This window comes from Podarcis gaigeae, assembly GCF_964106915.1.
Source record: "Podarcis gaigeae genome assembly, chromosome: 18".
Lineage (NCBI taxonomy): Eukaryota > Metazoa > Chordata > Lepidosauria > Squamata > Lacertidae > Podarcis > Podarcis gaigeae.
Genome location: NC_139696.1, coordinates 2,774,714 through 2,795,766, shown reverse-complemented (window position 1 = coordinate 2,795,766; position 21,053 = coordinate 2,774,714). Strand labels below are relative to the sequence as shown.

General features: G+C 48.3%; 2 protein-coding genes across 5 annotated transcripts in view; one reads left to right on the top strand and one right to left on the bottom strand.

The window, feature by feature from the left end:
- ARHGAP45 (Rho GTPase activating protein 45) overlaps positions 1-5,466 on the bottom strand; it is a 52,220-nt gene extending 46,754 nt beyond the window's left edge. For 2 of the 4 annotated variants that reach the window (XM_083720217.1, XM_083720219.1), the window contains exon 1: positions 5,162-5,466. In XM_083720217.1, coding sequence (XP_083576343.1) covers positions 5,162-5,251 — 90 coding nt within the window. In that variant the 5' untranslated portion in view covers positions 5,252-5,466. Of the gene's footprint in view, positions 1-2,347; positions 2,670-5,161 lie in introns of those variants that run through there. The other 2 variants (XM_083720216.1, XM_083720218.1) reach the window with 2 other exon arrangements.
- A 7,624-nt stretch (positions 5,467-13,090) lies between these two features.
- CNN2 (calponin 2) overlaps positions 13,091-21,053 on the top strand; it is a 24,173-nt gene continuing 16,210 nt past the window's right edge. Inside the window, exon 1 of the mRNA XM_083720701.1 lies at positions 13,091-13,287. Coding sequence (XP_083576827.1) covers positions 13,225-13,287 — 63 coding nt within the window. The 5' untranslated portion in view covers positions 13,091-13,224. The remainder of the gene's footprint in view (positions 13,288-21,053) is intronic.

Sequence of the window (21,053 nt, the reverse complement as noted above, 5' to 3'; positions counted from 1 at the left end):
TAAGAATAAAATAAGAAGATTACAAATTTTCTTGTTCTTTTTTCCAAATCTACTGGACTTCCCCACATCCTCCCAACCCTGCATTCTCTGTGAACATAACATCAGCAATTTGTTAACTTATTTCATTACTTATTGTATCCTTCGTTTTATCATGTTACCCAATTTCAAATGTGTTATAACCCAAATCATGTACATTTTCATTTAAACACAATAAAAAGTTATTTCCTTATTCTATCTCAGACTTCTTGTGCCTTAATTTCCATTTCTTTAGTTTAACATTACTGAAGCTAGAGTTTCCTAAAAGGTGCATTTTTTAACATTCATACAGCTTATAGTGTTTTTCCAAATAGTCCTTAAATTTTTTCCAGTCCTCCTCGATTGTTTCTTCTCCCGAGTCTCGGATTCTGCCAGTCATTTCGGCCAGTTCCATATAGTCCATCAACTGCGTGTGCCATTCCAAAATCATGCCAGTGTTTGAAGCTGCTTGCAGTGGTCTCATAAATAAATTACAAACTTTTCCCATTTTTTTTTAAACGTTATGGTCTTTGTGATTTCCCAGTTAGCTTTGCCGTTGGGATATCATTTTTTTAAAACGAAAATTCGTACAAAAACCTGCCTTCGGATTTGCCTTGCATCGCAGAAAACAATGGGTTTTTTTTTAATCTAATGGGTGCATCTCCGCAGCTAAAATACGCTTCTTGAAACCACAACACACCATTAGGAAGGAAAAAAACTTTGTTTTTGAGCCGAAAATTGCGTTGCAAAATTTGGAGAAGTGTGACTATCCGGAGGGTAGTTACCGTATTTTTTGCTCTATAAGACTCACTTTTTCACTCCCAAAAAGTAAGGGGAAATGTGTGTGCGTCTTATGGAGTGAATGCAGGCTGCGCAGCTATCCCAGAAGCCAGAACAGCAAGAGGAATTGCTGCTTTTGCTGCACAGCGATCCCTCTTGCTGTTCTGGCTTCTGAGATTCAGAATATATTTTTTTTCATGTTTTCCTCCTCCAAAAACTAGGTGCGTCTTGTGGTCTGGTGCGTCTTATAGAGCGAAAAATACAGCACTTTATAGTCCACGTCTTGCGGCGATTTCTTATTTTAACAAAACTGGAGCTTGAGCTTGCCCTCCTCCCTCCCCGCACTGCTTTCCTCGTGTGCCGTGTCTTTTCGATCTCCTGGGAACGGTTTTGCCGTCCCTTTCCACCCACCCTGTCTATAAAGGGACTGAAAGGCGCTTTAAGCAAAGGAAATTTGGACCAGAGCATGAGGAACATCGACCCCCAAAATGCAGGATTTCCCCCCACTTGAACCCACAGCCCCTCGCTGCCCTTCCAAAAACCCGGTGGGAGTTTGCCGAAAATATCTTCAGCCAAACGCTTCCTAATAGTGTGTTGTAGTTTCAAGAAGTGTATTTTAGGTGCGGAGATGCACCTACTAGATTAAAAAACACACCTTCCAATGTGCTTTCTGCAACGCAATGCAAATCCGAAGGCAGATTTTTGCATGGATTTTCGTTTTTTTAAAATGATATCCCAACGGCAAAGCTAACTGGGAAATCACAAAGACCATAACTTTTTTAAAAAGAATGGGAAAAGTTTGCGATTTATTTATGAGACCACTGCAAGCGGGTTCAAACACTGGCAAGATTTTAACTACACTTGCAAAGTAATGGAAAGCGTGGCTAATTTAGAAGGCGAAAAACCGGATAAACATTGAAATGTCGTTGTAAATATTATCATTAGGCCCGTGGAAGGGATGAGGGGAAGCCAAGAGATTCAGAGCAATCTGGATATTCAGAGTCTAAATCGTTGTTGTATGTTTGTATATATTTCTAATCAATTTTTTAAAATTACCAAAACATATGTATGGAAGTGAGAGCTGGACCATCAAGAAGGCTGATTGCCAAAGAATGGATGCTTTTGAATTCTGGTGGTGGAGGAGACTCTTGAGAGTCCCATGGACTGCAAGAAGATCCAACCGATCCATTCAGAAGGAAATCAGCCCTGAGTGCTCACTGGAAGGACAGATCCCGAAGCTGAGGCTCCAAGACTTTGGCCACCTCAGGAGAAGAGAAGACTCCCTGGAAAAGACCCTGATGTTGGGAAAGATGGAGGGCACAAGGAGAAGGGGATGGCAGAGGACGAGATGGTGGGACAGTGTTCTCAAAGCCACAAACATGAGTCTGACCATACTGCGGGAGGCAGTGGAAGACAGGAGTGCCTGGCGTGCTCTGGTCCAGGGGATCACGAAGAGGCGGACACGACTAAACAACTAAACAACAACAACAACAAAATATATACAGCCCCTCGCTGCCCTTCCGAAAACCCGGCGGGAGTTTGTTAAAAGTACCTTCAGCCAAACGCTGGCTCGGTTGGAGACGGTCTCCAAGACGTGGCCCCCGGCCTTTGAGACTTTCCTCCGCAGTCCGGCCGAATAGGGGCTGTAGCTGCTTTTGCCCCGGTTTCCGTGCATGGCCACAATCCAGCAGCCCCCCCCAAAACCATGAACCCCACTAGGCAGAGAGGGTGTGGATGATTTCAAGGCCTAAGGCGCCCCTCCAGCGCCCAGGCGGATTTTGAGAGCCGCCACACCCATGCTTGCTTCTGGAAACTGTGCGGGTTTTAGTTTTTTTTTCGGGGTGGTTTTCCTTTTTTCGAAAAAATCTACGACGCACCCAGCACCCACTGGCGCAGCTTCTTAGAAGGGGCGGGCGGAGGGAAAAAAGCCACAAACTTGAGCAAAGAGGAAGGCGGTTCAGACGGCTTCCTCTTTCTGCAGCCCTGAATTGTGCAAAACTGAACATCAATATAAAAGCGAGTTTTTGGGAGGGGTGTCAGACCCAAATGACGCCGTCGTATTTCACTTTATTCTTTATAGTTTATAGAGAAGGAAGGGTTTTTTTAATAAAAAAAAATCCTCCCCCCTTCTTTTATTTCCATTTTTTTTGTTTTGTTTCTCTCTCTCTCTCTCTCTCTGCAATTATCTGGATTTGATGCTTTTGTCTCGTGGCAAAAAACTTTAACAAAAAAAATATTTTTTTAAAAAAATAGAGAGATAGGAGGAAAATGACAGGCAGGGCTGGTTGTCAGTAAGGGGACCTCTATTCGGCCTCTACAGCCCTCTACAAAACATGAGAGAGATGCCCCCCCCCATTATGCAGAATTGGAAGGGCTCTGACGCCCTCTACTGTTGACCTCCCTGCTATTATTATTATTATTATTATTCTGAATACCCTGCCCATCTAGCTGGGTTTCCCCAGCCACTCTGGGCGGCTTCCAACAAACGATTAAAAATACATTAAAACATCGGCCCTCCCAGCTTCCACCCCCCTCCCTGGCCGTTATTACGCACCCAGCTCCAGCCGCCGGGTGTTATTTTGAACCCAGGTCCGCTGCCGGGTTCTTGCATCGAAAACACCCACACGGCCAAGTGGATCTTGCAGGCTTGACATCTTGCTGGGCCCACCGACAGGAAGCGAAACCTCGCTTAGAGTGCTTGCCGCAAAAACGAAAAACAAATAAAACGCCCCCAATATTGGCACCGCCGGATCTGTCCTAAAAGGTGGGGTGCGGGAAATAAAATGACCGCCGACTCCAGCTTCCTGTAGCCATCAATAGCCCTCTACCTTTCGTGAATTTGCCGTTTTTTAAAACCTAGACAGCATCTTAAAAAGCAGAGACATCACCTTGCCGACAAAGGTCTGTATAGTTCAAGCTCTGGTTTTCCCAGTAGTGATGTATGGAAGTGAGAGCTGGACCATAAAGAAGGCTGATCGCCGAAGAATGGATGCTTTTGAATTCTGGTGCTGGAGGAGACTCTTGAGAGTCCCATGGAGTGCAAGAAAATCAAACCTCTCCATTCTGAATGAAATCAGCCCTGAGTGCTCACTGGAAGGACAGATCCTGAAGCTGAGGCTCCAAGACTTTGGCCACCTCATGAGAAGAGAAGACTCCCTGGAAAAGACCCTGATGTTGGGAAAGATGGAGGGCACAAGGAGAAGGGGACGACGGAGGACGAGATGGTGGGACAGTGTTCTCGAAGCGACCAGCATGAGTTTGACCAAGCTGTGGGAGGCAGTGGAAGACAGGAGGGCCTGGCGTGCTCTGGTCCAGGGGGTCACGAAGAGGAGGACACGACTAAACGACTCAACAACAACAACAAAGCCAGTTTGGTGGTTGCCGTTGCTTCCTGTTGCAGTGAGTTCCACCGGTTAACGAAGAATGCCTTTCTTTTATCCACCCCAGAAACCCGACCACGGCTTTTAGTGCTATTGGGGAGGGAGGAAAACATTCCTCTTCCCCGTTTTCTAGGGTCATTTTAATAGGTCTCCTGACATTTTCAGGGTTTAACGCAGGCTTCCTCCACCTCGGCCCTCCAGATGTTTTGAGACTACAATTCCCATCGTCCCTGACCACTCGTCCTGCTGGCTAGGGATCATGGAAGTTGTAGGCCCAAAGATACCTGGAGGGCCGAGGTTGAAGAAACCTGGTTTAATGTTTTGCTGTTTTTATAGATGCTGGAAGGCGCTAGCTGGGGCAACTCAGGGTACAAATAAAGTATTGCTATTGTATTATTATCATTATTTCAAGGTTTTCAAGGTTTTTTATGTTTTGCTATGTTTTTATATATGCCGGAAGCCACCCAGAGTGTCTGGGACAACCAAGGGTACAAATAAATTCCTAATATTATTGTTATTGTTATTATTATTGTTGTTGTTATTCTTATTATTTCAAAGTTTTCAAGGTTTAATGGTTTGCTATGTTTTTATATATGTGGGAAGCCGCTCAGAGTGACAACCAAGGATACAAATAAATTTTATTATTATTATTATTATTCAATTTTATTGTATTATTATTATTATTATTATTATTATTATTATTATTATTATTATTATTTATTACCTTTTCTCTAAGCTAAGAAGCCCCCCCAAAGCTGCAAACGTTTCTCTGCATAGAACTTGCTCCATCCCCAGAAACTTCTGAGCCGCCCTGAACCCTTCCCCCCAAATCCACGATGCCCTTTTTTCGGGGCAAGTCGGAGCCAATGAACGGCAGCTGCAAGCCGTTGGAGGTGCAGCCGAGCGACCTCTTGTGAAAACACTGCCCGGGGTGCCCACCCACCCCCCGTTTCGCAATGCCCTGCGGACGCAACCCCGTTACTCACCAGAGAGGACGGCGGCACAGGACTTCCTCCCCGGCCCTTCTTCGAAATCGACGGCGTCTTGATCAGCTCCCGCTTCTTCCTCGAAAACATGGTGCCCTCTGAGAAACCCAAACCCGTCCCGGACGATTCGGCACCCCGGGGTGCCTTCACCGGCTAGGGGTTGCCTTCCCCGCCATCCAACGGACCACAGCTCCCCCCAAAGATGGCGTTTCCAGGTGCCAAATGAGCTCAGGATTTGGTGCAGCTGCCTGTGGCTCAGAGCACACGCTTGCAAACGTACTTCCTGGCTCGGTTTTGACTGAGACACACACACCCTTCAAATCTACACAGGAAAAGCTCAGTGTGTGTGAGAGAGTGTGGTTAGGAGCAGAAGGGGAAGTTGTACTTGTTTTTATCTTTCTTCTTTCTGCCCCCTTTTTTGGCCGATTCCTCTCCCTCCCTAACCCCAGTTTGGGGCCGTAAACCTGCCGAGAGAGAGATGCGAGTTGTCCAAAGGCAAGCCTGTATTTTGCCTTTTTAAAACATGTTTTATTGTGTTTTTATAAATGTGTTGGAAGGGACGCAGGTGGCGCTGTGAGTTAAACCCCAGAGCCTAGGGCTTGCCGATCAGAAGGTCGGGGGTTCGAATCCCCATGACGGGGTGAGCTCCCGTTGCTCGGTCCCTGCTCCTGCCCACCTACCAGTTCGAAAGCACCTCAAAGTGCAAGTAGATAAATAGGTACCGCTCCAGCGGGAAGGTAAACGGCGTTGCACTTTGCGAGTGAGTAGGCACGTGTGTTTTATGCATGGTATATATTTTTTAAAATTTCATTTTATAACGGACCCGGGTGAGCCAAGGGACGTGGGTGGCGCTGTGGGTTAAACCACAGAGCCTAACACTTGCCGATCAGAAGGTCGGCAGTTCAAATCCCCACAATGACGGGGTGAGCTCCCATTGCTCGGTCCCTGCTCCTGCCAACCTAGCAGTTCGAAAGCACGTCAAAGTGCAAGTAGATAAATAGGTACCGCTCCGGCAGGAAGGTAAACGGCGTTTCCGTGCGCTGCTCTGGTTCGCCAGAAGCGGCTTAGTCCTGCTGGCCACATGACCCGGAAGCTGGACGCCGGCTCCCTCGGCCAGTAAAGTGAGATGAGCGCCACAACCCCAGAGTCGGCCACGACTGGCCCTAATGGTCAGGGGTCCCCTTACCTTTATATATGTTGGAAGCCCCCCCAGAGTGGCAGGTTCAGCCCAGTCAGATGTGCGCCATATAAATAATAAGAATTATAGTCCTACCTCGGGTTACAGATGCTTCAGGTTGTGTTTTTTCGGGTTACGGACCCGCCGAAACCTGGAAGTACCAGAACGGGTTACTTCCAGGTTTCGGAGGTCGTGCATGCGCAGAAGTGCTAAATTGCACTTTGCGCATGCGCAGAAGTGCTGCTGCAGGTTGCGAACGTGCATCCCGCATGGATCACGTTAGCAACCCGAACATTCACTGTATTATTATTATTATTATTATTATTATTATTATTATTACCTAGTTGGGAGGAAAAGGCAGGAGTGCCTGGCGTGCTGTGGTCCATGGGGTCACAAAAAGTCAGACACGGCTAAACGACTCAACAACCAAGTTGGGAGGAAGGAAGCGGATCCTGCGCAGAGACACGGCGGGTACCCTCCTCCAAGCCGGAAGCAGATCAGAAACCTAAACTGATCCCCTCTGAGGGGTGATAATCTCATTCCTCAGGTCTTTATAAAAAGTGCTTTGAATTTAACACAAGCTGGGTCGCAGGTGGCGCTGTGGGTTAAACCACAGAGCCTAGGACTTCCCAATCAGAAGATCAGCGGTTCGAATCCCCGCAATGACGGGGTGAGCTCCCGTTGCTCGGTCCCTGCTCCTGCCAACCTAGCAGTTCAAAAGCACAAAGTGCAAGTAGACAAATAGGTACCGCTCCGGCGGGAAGGTAAACGGCGTTTCCGTGCGCTGCTCTGGTTCGCCAGAAGCGGCTTAGTCCTGCTGGCCACATGACCCGGAAGCTGTACGCCGGCTCCCTCGGCCAGTAAAGCGAGATGAGCGCTGCAACCCCAGAGTCGGTCACGACTGGACCCAATGGTCAGGGGTCCCTTTACCTTACGACATCCATGTTTTCCAATATGAGACGGTAATTGTGCCCTCAAATGGCGCACTTCCCTGAATTTTGCAACGTGCTTTTCCAACCCAGTAACGCGTGCCGGGGATCTGTCTGTTAGCTGTGCATTAAAATGCACTTGTCGGTAAGAATTTGGAGAAAACCGCTTGCTAAAAAAAGAGGCACAGGAGAATGTGCAGAACTTCGAATTTGGAGGGAGAGCGAATTTTGCTGCAGGTTAGAAGGGATATTTAATCAGACCTTTCCCAGGTTCCGGGCTGGGGGGAATTCTGCTATGTTGGTGCCCCCTACTGGAGGCAATCGTCATCAAGCTATAAAAAAAAGGGACAATCATTTTCTATCTCGCTTAAACGCCACAGTGGCTTTCTAGCAGTTTTGCAAGTGTAAAACCAACTTCAAAAGCATCAGTTTGCAGGCTTTTTGTGATTTATTACATGCTTTAGTTTGAGGTTTCCCTTGTTGCTCTTTTTCCAATACTACTGTTGTTGTTGAGTCGTTTAGTCATGTCTGCCTCTTCATGACCCCCTGGACCAGAGCACGCCAGGCCCTCCTGTCTTCCACTGCCTCCTGCAGTTTGGTCAGACTCATGTTTGTAGCTTCCAGAACACTGTCCCACCATCTCGTCCTCCGTCGTCCTCTTCTCCTTGTGCCCTCCATCTTTCCCAACATCAGGGTCTTTTCCAGGGAGTCTTCTCTTCTCCTGAGGTGGCCAAAGTCTTGGAGCCTCAGCTTCAGGATCTGTCCTTCCAGTGAGCACTCAGGGCTGATTTCCCTCAGAATGGAGAGGTTGGATCTTCTTGCAGTCCATGGGACTCTCAAGAGTCTCCTCCAGGACCATAATATATTTTGTATAAATGTGAATCTTGTATCCCATCATGGATTTTTACACGAGTAGTTCTTTTTAAAGCTTTAGTTATTATTATTAGCTTTTATTTTACTTGCCTTTCGGAGCTGTTTTTTGTTATGTGCTTTGGTTTGAGGTTTCTGTTGTTGCATTTTTTTGCAATACTACTACTACTACTACTACCAGGTTTTGTTGACGGGGGTTTGGGTCCACAACAAAATGCATTGCCACCGAGTCTTTTGAGGGTTTTATAGGTCATAATCAGCATTTTGGAAAAACAGAGGAGGTAGGACTCACCCCTCCAACCCATTGCCAGGATATTTGTGAGGTTATTAAGCTTTCTTTAGGGGCTCTGCCAGAGCTGTTGAGCTCTTTTTGGGAGATAGTGGGTAAATGTACCCCCCCCCACACACAATGACAAACCTAGACAGCATCTTAAAAAGCAGAGACATCACCTTGCCAACAAAGGTCCGTATAGTTCAAGCTATGGTTTTCCCAGTAGTGATGTATGGAAGTGAGAGCTGGACCATAAAGAAGGCTGATCGCCGAAGAATGGATGCTTTTGAATTCTGGTGCTGGAGGAGACTCTTGAGAGTCCCATGGACTGCAAGAAGATCCAACCTCTCCATTCGGAAGGAAATCAGCCCTGAGTGCTCACTGGAAGGACAGATCCTGAAGCTGAGGCTCCAAGACTTTGGCCAACTCAGGAGAAGAGAAGACTCCCTGGAAAAGACCCTGATGTTGGGAAAGATGGAGGGCACAAGGAGAAGGGGATGACAGAGGACGAGATGGTGGGACAGTGTTCTCGAAGCGACCAGCATGAGTTTGACCAAACTGCGGGAGGCAGTGGAAGAGAGGAATGCCTGGCGTACTCTGGTCCAGGGGGTCACGAAGAGTCGGACACGACTAAACGACTAAACAACAACAATACCCCCCCCCACACACACATGGAGTTTTCTTGGCAGGGATACTGGAGTGGCTTGCCAGTTCCTGCACCAGGTGGATCACATTTACTCAAAACTCTCCACTTTGACCTGTCCATCTTGGGTGGCCCTGCACGGCGTAGCTCATAGCTTCTCTGAGTTATTCAAGCCCCTTCGCCACGGCAAAGCAGGGATCCATGAAGGATAATATGGTCTGAACATCAAAAAAACTAAGATCATGGCCACTGGTCCCTTCACCTCCTGGCAAATAGAAGGGGAAGAAATGGAGGCAGTGAGAGATTTCACTTTCTTGGGTTCCATGAGAGCCAGTGTGGTGTAGTGATTAAGAGCAGTGGACTTGTAATCTGGTGGACCGGGTTCGCTTCCCTGCTCCTCCACATGCAGCTGCTGGGTGACCTTGGGCCAGTCACACTTCTCTGAAGTCTCTCAGCCCCACTCACCTCACAGAGTGTTTGTTGTGGGGGAGGAAGGGAAAGGAGAATGTTAGCCACTTTGAGACTCCTTTGGGTAGTGATAAAGCGGGATATCAAATCCACTCTTCTTCTGCTTTGGCCTTGAGCAACTACTCCTCATGATGTCACCGGCTTGGCATCCAAAACAGGGAAATCACAGGGCGAGTGAGGAGAACCTCGCAGGGGTGTTTCTTTGTTTTCTCCTCCCCGGATGGCACAGAATCTTTTCTCTGGGGTGGGAGGGAATTATAGCACACACAAAAAAACCCCACTCTCCTGAAAAGTATGCTTGTGTAAGGAGATCGGCTCCCCCAGGGTGCCGACGGAAGAACCTTTGGTGAACAACAAAAGCTATTCCAAAAATCCCAAGCCTCTGCCAGTCCGATGACGTTCGCTTATTCAGAGACACGCCTCCGAAGAGATCAAGTTTTAAGGACACAATTCCGAGGAAACCAGATAAGAGGGAGGGAGGCGGCTCTTTCTCGCCCAGAACCTGAAACCAGCTCAGCCAAATTGTGCATGGTTTTAAAGGGGTGAAGGAGGTTTTTGAGCCGGTTAAAGGGGTGCAAGGTGGTCCCCCCCCGGTTGTTTTAAATAAGGCCTTTATGCCATTCAAAGTCTGGTCCTTCTCTAAATGCCCCCTCCATTCTGTAGGCTTTCTAAATACAGTGGTACCTCAGGTTACATACGCTTCAGGTTACATACGCTTCAGGTGACAGACTCCGCTAACTCCAGAAATATTGCTTCGGGTTAAGAACTTTGCTTCAAGATGAGTACAGAAATTGTACTCTGGTGGCGCAGCGGCAGCAGGAGGCCCCATTAGCAAAAGTGTTGCTTCAGGTTAAGAACAGTTTCAGGTTAAGTACGGACCTCTGGAACGAATTAAGTACTTAACCCGAGGTACCACTGTAATAATAATTATTCCTCTTCTTAATAACAATTACAGTAGTATACCTTGGTTTACTGGGACACGGGTGGCGCTGTGGGTTAAACCACAGAGCCTATAATTTGCTGATCAGAATGTCGGCGGTTCGAATCCCCGCAATGACGGGGTGAGCTCCCGTTGCTCGGCCCCTGCTCCTGCCAACCTAGCAGTTTGAAAGCACGTCAAAGTGCAAGTATATAAATAGGTACCGCTCTGGCGGGAAGGTAAATGGCGTTTCCGTGTGCTGCTCTGGTTCGCCAGAAGTGGCTTAGTCATGCTGGTCACATGACCCGGAAGCTGTACGCCGGCTCCCTCGGCCAATTAAGTGAGATGAGCGCCGCAGCGGTCAGGGATCCCTTTACCCTTTACCTTACCTTGGTTTACAACAAAAAATTCCTTCCAGTAGCATCTTAAAGACCAACTAAGTTAGTTCTAGGTATGAGCTTTCGTGTGCATGCACACTTCTTCAGATACAGATACAGTGTATCTGAAGAAGTGTGCATGCACACGAAAACTCATACCTAGAACTAACTTAGTTGGTCTTTAAGATGCTACTGGAAGGAATTTTTTGTTTGACTATGGCAGACCAACACAGCTACCTATCTGTAACTTGGTTTACAACCTTACCTTGGTTTACAACCATCATCCGTTCCGGAGGTCCGTTTGTAAACCAAAACAGGTTGTAATCCAAAGCGCACTTTCGCCAATGGGGCCTCAAAAAAATATATATATTTGTAATAAAAAGGGGTTGTAATTCAAAAAAAGGTTGCAAACCACAACCCGCACTTCAGGGTTTGAGTCTGCAAACCATGGTACCACTCTATTAATATTTATATGCTGCCATCTGACTGGGTTTCCCGGAGAGATGCGTTTTAGACCTCTATGTGTGTGTGTGTGTGTGTGTACGTATGTGTGTGTATATAAATAAATATATATGTGTGTGTGTGTGTGTGTGTGTGTATTCTGACCTTGGGATGCGGGTGGCGCTGTGGGTAAAACCACAGAGCCTAGGACTTGCCGATCACATGGTCAGCGGTTCAAATCCCCGCAATGACGGGGTGAGCTCCCGTCGTTCGGTTCCAGCACCTGCCAACCTAGCAGTTCGAAAGCACCTCCGGGTGCAAGTAGATAAATAGGGACCGCTCACTAGCGGAACGGTAAACGGCGTTTCCGTGTGCTGCGCTGGCTCGCCAGATGCAGCTTGTCACGCTGGCCACGTGACCCGGAAGTGTCTGCGGACAGCGCTGGCTCCTGGCCTCTAGAGTGAGATGAGCGCACAACCCTAGAGTCTGGCAAGACTGGCCCGTACGGGCAGGGGTACCTTTACCTTTTTTATTCTGACCTTGTCAGATGAATAATTGTCAAATGAATAATTATTATTATTCATTTATATTATATTATATCATTATAATATTAGATTATATCATTTATATTATTATTCTTTATTTATATCTCACCTTTTCTTCAAAGATATCAAGGTAACATACTACTAGTACTACCAGTACTAATTTATTACTTATACCCCGCCCATCTGGTTGGGTTTCCGCAGCCACTCTTGGCGGCTTCCAACAGAATATTAATAATAGTAAAACGATCAAGCATTTAAAACTTCCCTAAACAGGGCTGCCTTCAGATGTCTTCTAAAAGTCAGATTGTTGTTTATTTCCTTGACATCTGATGGGAGGGCGTTCCACAGGGAGGGCGCCACCACCGAGAAGGCCCTCTGCCTGGTTCCCTGTAACCTCGTTTCTCGCAGGGAGGGAACCGCCAGAAGGCCCTTGGGAGATGGACCCAGGTGTCCGGGCTGAACGATGGGGGTGGAGACGCTCCTTCAGGGATACTGGGCCGTTTAAGGATACCAACCCATCAGTGCGCCCAGTGGCCACGTAGCCAACTCACAAACCTCGCTGATTGGCCGGGCTGCTTGAGCTGAGCTTCGCCACTTGAATGGCTGCCTTACCTCCCAATCTATTTCAAGGCTTAACAGGGCAAAGTAATAATCATAATTATAGTAGTGTCCTCACACCGTAAACAATGGCAAAAACCCATTAGGGTGTGAACTTTAACCTAAGCAGCATGACCAAAAGCTCCCCCAGTTGAATGTTTACCTGTCAAGGCCACAGAAGGCCACCAGGAGCCCATTACAAGGCTTCAGGTGGAGGGTGACACTTTCCCCTAAACAACTTAAGTTTCACCTTCACCAGTTGAACGCCTGCCTGTCCCCAAAACTAGAGGACCCGCAAACCCTGCTAGGAGCCCATTGTAAGGCTCAGGGAAGAGGGGACTTTATCACAGTCGCCAGAATCCTGCAGGATTCAAAGTCGTTTTAAGTTTCAGCTTCACCAGTGGAATGCCTGCCTGCGCCCAAAACTATTTCAAAGGCGCAGGGAGAGGGGAGCAATGCCCGCAAAACTGGACGCGCCTGCATTTCAGGGGGTTGGACTAGATGACCCCGCAGGGTCCCTTCCAGCTCCACGACTTCTATGACCTTTGCGGGGAATTTGCGCTTTTTCTCGGTTTTCCTTTTCGCTTTCTTTTCCTCTCGAAGGAGACCCACACACAGGAAACTGCCATCCTGCAGGAATTCGGCACTTTCTGCCCTTATAAGGCTATTTCAACTGGCGGCCAATCAGCGCGCGGGAGGCGGCGCTGGGCTGGCCCCCAAAAACTTGGCCGAGGGCGGGCGGAGGCGCGCGGAGCGGGTTCCCTTGCTTTTGGAGCGTGCGGCGAGCGCGCTTGCCCCGCCAGACAGCGCCCTGCCCCGGTACAGGATGAGCAACAACCAGTTCAACAAGGGACCCAGCTACGGCTTGTCGGCCGAAGTCAAGAACCGGGTAAGGGGTCCCGACGCGCGCCCCCTCGCCAAATGCGCCCCTCGCCAAATGCGTAAATGCGCCCTGGGCGCACGGAGGGGCCGCTTTGGAGAGGCGCCGCCGCCGCCGCGAGCGCTCCGGGTTTATTCGACCGACGTATTTCATTTATTGAAGGCAGTCTAGAAGCCACTTCCCGTCCCCCCCACAAGGATCTCAATGTGGGTCTTTGCCTCCCCCCACCCCCCCAGCGCCGATTCAATCCCCACAACAACCTCGCGAGGTAGGCCGCTTTGGAGAGGAGGCGCCGCGAGCGCATCGGGTTTATTCGGCCGACGGGTTGCCTTTATTGAACGCAGTCTAAAGTCCACTCCCCCCCCCCACATACCCATCAGGGACTCAAGGTGGCATATGTGGGTCTCTCTCTCCACCCCTCCCCGCTCCCCCTGCGCCGATTCAATCCCCACAACAACCTCGCGAGGTAGGACGCTTTGGAGAGGTGGCGCCGCGAGCGCATCGGGTTCATTCGACCGACGGGTTGCCTTTACTGAACGCAGGCTAGAGACCTCTTCCCGCCCCCCCCCCCAAGGATCTCAAGGTGGGTCTTTGCCTCCCCCTACCCCCCCCCCAGCGCCGATTCAATCCCCACAACAACCTCGCGAAGTAGGCCGCTTTAGAGAGGCGACGCCGCGAGCGCATCGGGTTTATTCGGCCGACGGGTTGCCTTTATTGAACGCAGTCTAGCGCTCTCCCCCCCCCCCCAAACATACGCATCTGGTATTCAAGGTGGCGTATGTGGGTCTCTCTCCAGCCCCCCCCCGCTCCCCCAGCGATGATTCAATGCCAATAACAACCTCGCGAGGTAGGCCGCTTTGGAGAGGTGGCGCCGCGAGCGCATCGGGTTCATTCGACGGCCGGTTTGCGTTTATTGAAGGCAGTCTAGAGCCGCCGCGCCCCACACCCCGTCTCAAGGTGCCGTATGTAGGTCTCTGCCCCCCCCCCCCCCCGCAGCGCGGATTCAATCTCTACCACAACCTTGCGAGGTAGGCAGCTTTAGAGAGGCGGCGCCGGGAGCGCTCCGGATTTATTCGACCCACGAATGGCATTCATTTAACGCAGTCCAAAGCCCATTCCCCCCCCCCCCCACACAAGGGACTCAAGGTGGCGTATGTGGGTCCTCTCCTTACCCCCCCCCCCCACAACACTGATTCAATCCCACACCAACCCTGCAAGCCTAGACAGCTCTGAAAAAGCGGCTTTCTCCATGAGCGCTCTGGATTTATTTTATTTATTTATTGTACACACACACACAGAGAATTTATGTTAGGAGGGCAGGCTTTATGTTGTGGGGGGAGGCAGAACCTCAGTTAAATCTTTTTATTGACGAGGGGGTAGCTATTCCCATGTGCACAGACATATCCACATTTTTCTTCCAAAGGGACTTTAGGCGACGTTTTGTTGTTGTTTATTCGTGTCCGCCTCTTCGTGACCCCCCTGGACCAGAGCATGCCAGGCCCTCCTGTCTTCCACAGCTTCGAGAACACTGTCCCACCATCTTGTCCCCTGTCGTCCCAACATCAGGGTCTTTTCCAGGGAGTCTTCTCTTCTCATGACGTGGCCAAAGTCTTGGAGCCTCAGCTTCAGGATCTGTCCTTCCAGTGAGCACTCAGGGCTGATTTCCTTCCGAATGGAGAGGTTGGATCTTCTTGCAGTCCATGGGACTCTCAAGAGTCTCCTCCAGCACCAGAATTCAAAAGCATCCATTCTTCGGCCATCAGCCTTCTTGATGGTCCAGCTCTCACTTCCATACATCACTACTGGGAAAACCATAGCTTTAACTATACGGACCTTTGTTGGCATTTGATTTCTGTACTGCTTGATATATTTAAAAACATCTCTAAGCATTGTACAAAAACACCCCAAGGCAACAGCAGACAGTTTAACAAAGTTACAGGTAGGCCGCCGTGTTGGTCTGCTGTAGTCGAAACAAAATTAAAAAATTCCTTCCAGTAGCACCTTAGAGACCAGCTAAGTTTGTTATCGCTCATCCCAATAACAAGCTTAAACAAAATGTGACAAAAATACAGAGCTACTGATAAAAAGGTTGCATTAATACAAAGTTGCTAATACATAGCAGTTCCAGTTCCTTTTGACATACCTTCCTTCTCAGCCTCTGGTTTTTTGCAAATCCAAATCTTTAAAACTCTTGCGGCAACCCAAACGGATCGCTCCAAAATTTTTTATTTTTTAACGCAGCTATTTGAAAGCATCTCTGAACTGCTTTGATATTTGCAGACCTGGGATAGATCATTTTTTGAAAATAAAAAAAAACAGCAACAAATAAACCAGCTGTGGTCTAAACCACTTAGCCTCCTGGGCTTGCAGGTTGGCTGTTCGAATCCCCGTGACGGGGTGAGCTCCCGTTGCTCGGTCCCTGCTCCTGCCAACCTAGCAGTTCGAAAGCACATCAAAGTGCAAGTAGATAAATAGGTACCACTGTGGTGGGAAGGTAAACGGCGTTTCCGTGCGCTGCTCTGGTTTCCATCACGGAGTCCCATTGTGCCAGAAGCGGTTTATTCCTGCTGGCCACATGAGCCAGAAAGATGTCTGTGGACAAACGCCGGCTCCCTCGGCCTGAAAGCGAGATGAGCGCCGCAACCCCAGAGTCGCCTTTGACTGGACTTAACCGTCCAGGGGTCCTTTAACTTCTTACCTTTGCTCCATCAGTTTGTCTCATCCTCTTTTCAGAGCTGTCCAAGTTGGTGGCTGGTAGTTGTTCCTCGTTGGGTTTATTTTGGACTTGACGCGTTGTCTACCTCTTTGTTGGAACCTCATGTCCTGTGCTCAAAATCCCCCAGGCGTGTTTTGCTACTGATACAACTGCGTGGCGTTTTCTGGGCGCTGGGTTGGCGACAGAAGTTTCCCATCGAGCCACCTGACTCGCTGCAGTCCTCACTGTTGTTACATGACCATTAGGTCCAGTCGTGGCCGACTCTGGGGTTGCGATGCTCATCTCGCTTTACTGGCCGAGGGAGCCGGCGTACAGCTTCCGGGTCATGTGGCCAGCAGGACTAAGCCGCTTCTGGCGAGCCAGAGCAGTGCATGGAAATGCCGTTTACTTTCCCGCCGGAGTGGTACCTATTTATCTGCTTGCACTTGGACGTGCTTTCGAACTGCTAGGTGGGCAGGAGCAGGGACCGAGCAACGGGAGCTCACCTCGTCACGGGGATTCGAACTCGCATGCTGGGACTAAGTGAATTGTTCTCAGAGCAAGCTACAGTCGAGCTGAGATCACAGAATCGTAGAATCTCTGGAAAGGGGGTCTGAGGGTCATCCAGCCCAACCCCAGGGTGAATAAGCATTCAAGGTGCCACATTCGGTGCCTGGCTTATATATCTGCATTTATGACACTGCTCTGACCCCTTTTAACTCTGATATCTTGCAAATCCTAGAGCTGCGCTCGGTTCCCCGGTTTGCTCCCGCCCACTCCCTGTTGCTTCAGTTTGGTGGTGTTCTGGCTGCGTCCCAGAAAAACTGCCTGGGAACCTCTTTTGTTTTCATTCTGGAGTCTCGTCAGAGCCATCCGATCGTGCCGAGACTTGGAAAAGTCTGGAAGGAATTCCCGTTTTTCCACCCGTGCGATTCCACCATAGGGCAGCGAGCGTGTGGTGATTTAATCCCTGCGTTCTGGGTGAAAATCTCAGGTCGCTCTGTTAACCAAAAAAGCTTGAGAGAAAGCTGGTTAATGCGGCAGCAAAGTCACACTTTTAAAATTTATTTGTGTGAAAAGTTATGCAGACTACCTAACTCCTCGGCCCAAGGAGGCCTGCAAAATCACCTTTATTTTTTATTTTTTGAGAAGACAAGGCATAAAAGGAAAATGGACGAGGAGGGCGGAGGAAGTAAACAAACTCAGATTTGAGTCTTCAGTGAAGTAAGCTGCTCTAAGGAGCAGCTCGGGTGGAGGAATAGAAGGAGATGAAATGTCAGACGTTGTGGATCTCTCACCTAGCACTAGGTAAAGGTAAAGGGAACCCCTGACCATTAGATCCAGTTGTGGCCGGCTCTGGGGTTGCGGCGCTCATCTCATTCTATTGGCCGAGGGAGCCGGCGTACAGCTTCCGGGTCGTGTGGCCAGCAGGACTAAGCCGCTTCTGGCGAACCAGAGCAGCGCACGGAAACGCCGTTTACCTTCCCGCCGGAGCGGTACCTATTTATCTACTTGCACTTTGAGCTGCTTTCGAACTGCTAGGTTGGCAGGAGCAGGGTCTGAGCAACGGGAGCTCACCCCGTCACGGGGATTCGAACCGCCGTCCTTCTGATCGGCAAGTCCTAGGCTCTGTGGTTTAACCCACAGCGCCACCTGCACCTGCCCGAAATTACGAATAGATCTAGATATTGCAGACAGGTCGCAGTTTATTTATGACATATTTTTCAGTGGGATTTTAGCAGCTGTCTGGATGCAGACTGGCCTTTGAGGGCATGGCCTGTTGCGAAAGTATTTTTTTAAAATCAAGGACAAGACCAAATCTGGAAAGAGGCAATCTATTGAAAAGGCTGGAGGGGAGTTTCCACGCTCAGGCAATTTTGGTCTTCTCCCAAAACTTGTGCGTGTGAGCAAATCTGAATCATTGCCATCCAAGTGTATCTTATTCCACTTCCTCATGAGTCGCTCATCTAGCAGCGCGGAGATATTGGAACAGCAATAAATAGGGACTGGTGAGCTGTTTATATATTGTGGATTAAACTCCTCAGTGGGACTTAAGAGCGACAGTTTCGTAAGATTATGATGGAAAGAGCGATGTTATCTATGAAGGAGATGATATATGGAAATAATCTGGATTCGAGGATTGGAAGAACGGAAAATTCACACAGGATTATTATTACTATTGGTGTTTATCGGCTTAAGGAGACTATCAGAAGAGATCATAAAGAAAAAAGAGGAAAATATATGAACAAGATGTGATGTGGAAACAGCAAGATAAGATGGGATAGAATTACGAACTCTGTCTGGACTGATTTGACATTAACGCAGCAGCAAGAAGATGATCAGAATTCTCCTTCGGGTCTTGAAATATGGGTCCCCCCAACAAAATTCAAAATTTGGCTTTGTAATTCGGAATTTATGTGATGTGATTTAATTTGATGTGATTGGCCAGTTAATAAAAATTGTTTTAAAAAAATAAATAGGGCCTGGTGACTTGTGTCTGACTCAGGCATTTGCTGAGTTCCTGGGAAAGGCGAGATTTGAACCCAGAACTTCTGTACCTAGTGGCTGGTTTGGGTCCTGAGTTTTCCCACCGGGGACGCTATTTATTTTTATTTTGTGCCGCTCATGAGAATCGCTCCCCCAACTTTATTTCAGCCAGTGCTTTTTTTTTTATTAAAAAAAATGTTTAGGGCTACTCTCATTTTGACTCGAGAAAATTACCAACTCCCTGCAAAACAATAAGAGCGCACATCTGAAAGGAACTCTCTCTTTTTCTCGGATCAAGAATCTGAGCCTCTGTCCCCCCCCTCCGTTTTGTTTTTTAAAAATAATATTTATTATTTTCAGTAGATAAACATAATAAAAAAGAATTAACAGTAATAATAACAAACAGAGAATAAAACAGAAAAACGATGAAAAAAGATAAAAAGAAAAAAGATACATACAGCATATTACCACTTAATTGATTAAAATTAAGTACCATCCATCTTCATAAACATAGTACCTGACTTCCTCAAATCTCTTCCATCTGAATTTCTTAGTAGTTATATGTAGCAGTTTCCAATATCATTATTTCAAAAAACCGTATCACAGTCCTAATCATATTACATCACTTTTCTTATCGTACATTTTCTTATTTATAGACTGAATCCCAGTTTAACCCTAAGCCTAATTGTTTCTTTCAAGTGGTTACATATCTTTAATATTACAGTATTTATTCAATAGAGATTTTACTTTCTTGGGCTCCATGATCACTGCAGATGGTGACAGCAGTCACGAAATTAAAAGACGCCTGCTTCTTGGGAGAAAAGCAATGACAGCATCTTAAAAAGCAGAGACATCACCAACAAAGGTCCGAATAGTTCAAGCGCTGGTTTTCCCAGTAGTGATGTATGGAAGTGAGAGCTGGACCATCAAGAAGGCTGATCGCCGAGGAATGGATGGTTTTGAATTCTGGTGCTGGAGGAGACTCTTGAGAGTCCCATGGACTGCAAGAAGATCCAACCTCTCCATTCTGAAGGAAATCAGCCCTGAGTGCTCACTCGAAGGACAGATCCTGAAGCTGAGGCTCCAAGACTTTGGCCACCTCAGGAGAAGAGAAGACTCCCTGGAAAAGACCCTGATGTTGGGAAAGATGGAGGGCACAAGGAGAAGGGGATGACGGAGGACGAGATGGTGGGACAGTGTTCTCGAAGCTACCAGCATGAGTTTGACGTTCCAGTTTGTCAGTGTCCTTCTTGAACTGTGGTGCCCAGAACTGGACACAGTACTCCAGGTGAGGTCTGACCAGAGCAGAATACAGTGGCACTATTACTTCCCTTGATCTAGATGCTGTAGTCCTATTGATGCAGCCCAGAATTGCATTGGCTTTTCTAGCTGCCGCATCACACTGTTGGCTCATGTCAAGTTTGTGGTCAACCAAGACTCCTAGATCCTTTTCACATGTACTGCTCTCAAGCCAGGTGTCACCCATCTTGTATTTGTGCCTCTCATTTTTTTTGCCCAAGTGCAATACTTTACATTTCTCCCTGTTAAAATTCATCTTGTTTGTTTTGGTAGTTCTTGTGTTCTCCATTTTTTGGCTAGTAAGAGCCGTGCAGCAGTTGTGGCATACTGTCTGTTCCCCCTCTGGCTTGGGCGCGGAACGCGGCTACAGAGGAGGAGAATCGCTGAGCCATCGGGCGGCGAGAGTCTCCTTTCAAAATGTGCTGATCGGCTGGAAACCGGGTACCCCTTTGTTGCAAGCCAACCCAGCTTGCAAGCGGCGGGGGCAACGCTTCGCGTGTTTGATGGCGCCGCATAACTGACCCCTAAGCGTTCCCCGAGGACCTGGGCAGCTCAGGTAATATGGGCATCGGCTACGGAACCGGAGAGACTTGCCAAAGGGCACGCAACTAAAGTCTGCGTCAAAGCCAAGAGCTTTTTTCACTTGGCACCTTTGTTTTCATGAGGGCTTAGCTCAGTTGGCAGAGACTCTTAAACTCAGGCTCCTGAATTCCCCTTCTTTTCTTTTTCCTTCTGTGCTGGAACTCCTATTTGGGGATTTTCCTGGCTTTTTTCTGGTCCGCGTAGGACCAGTCTGGATAGTCTGGTGAAGACTTGACGTTTTCTTTTTTTCTTTTCCATATTTTATTACATTTCAGTATCAAAAAATAACTTAAGACATTGCTTAAATAAAGCGTCAACTCCTTCCTTCCCTCTAATTTCCGGAATGGATTAAGTTCGTAAACCAAAGTAAGGACTCTGGGGTTGCAGCGCTCATCTCGCTTTACTGACCGAGGGAGCCGGCGTCCAGCTTCCGGGTCATGTGGCCAGCAGGACGAAGCCGCTTCTGGCGAACCAGAGCAGCGCACGGAAACGCCATTTACCTTCCCGCCAGAGCGGTACCTATTGATCTACTTGCACTTTGAGGTGCTTTCGAACTGCTAGGTTGGCAGGAGCAGGGACCGAGCAACGGGAGCTCACCCCGGCATTGTGGGGATTCTGGGGTTTAACCCACAGCGCCACCCACATCCCTATAGCTTGTTTAGCTTATACGTAAATCTGGCACTGCCCAAATCTCGTCTTCTGAGCATCTCTA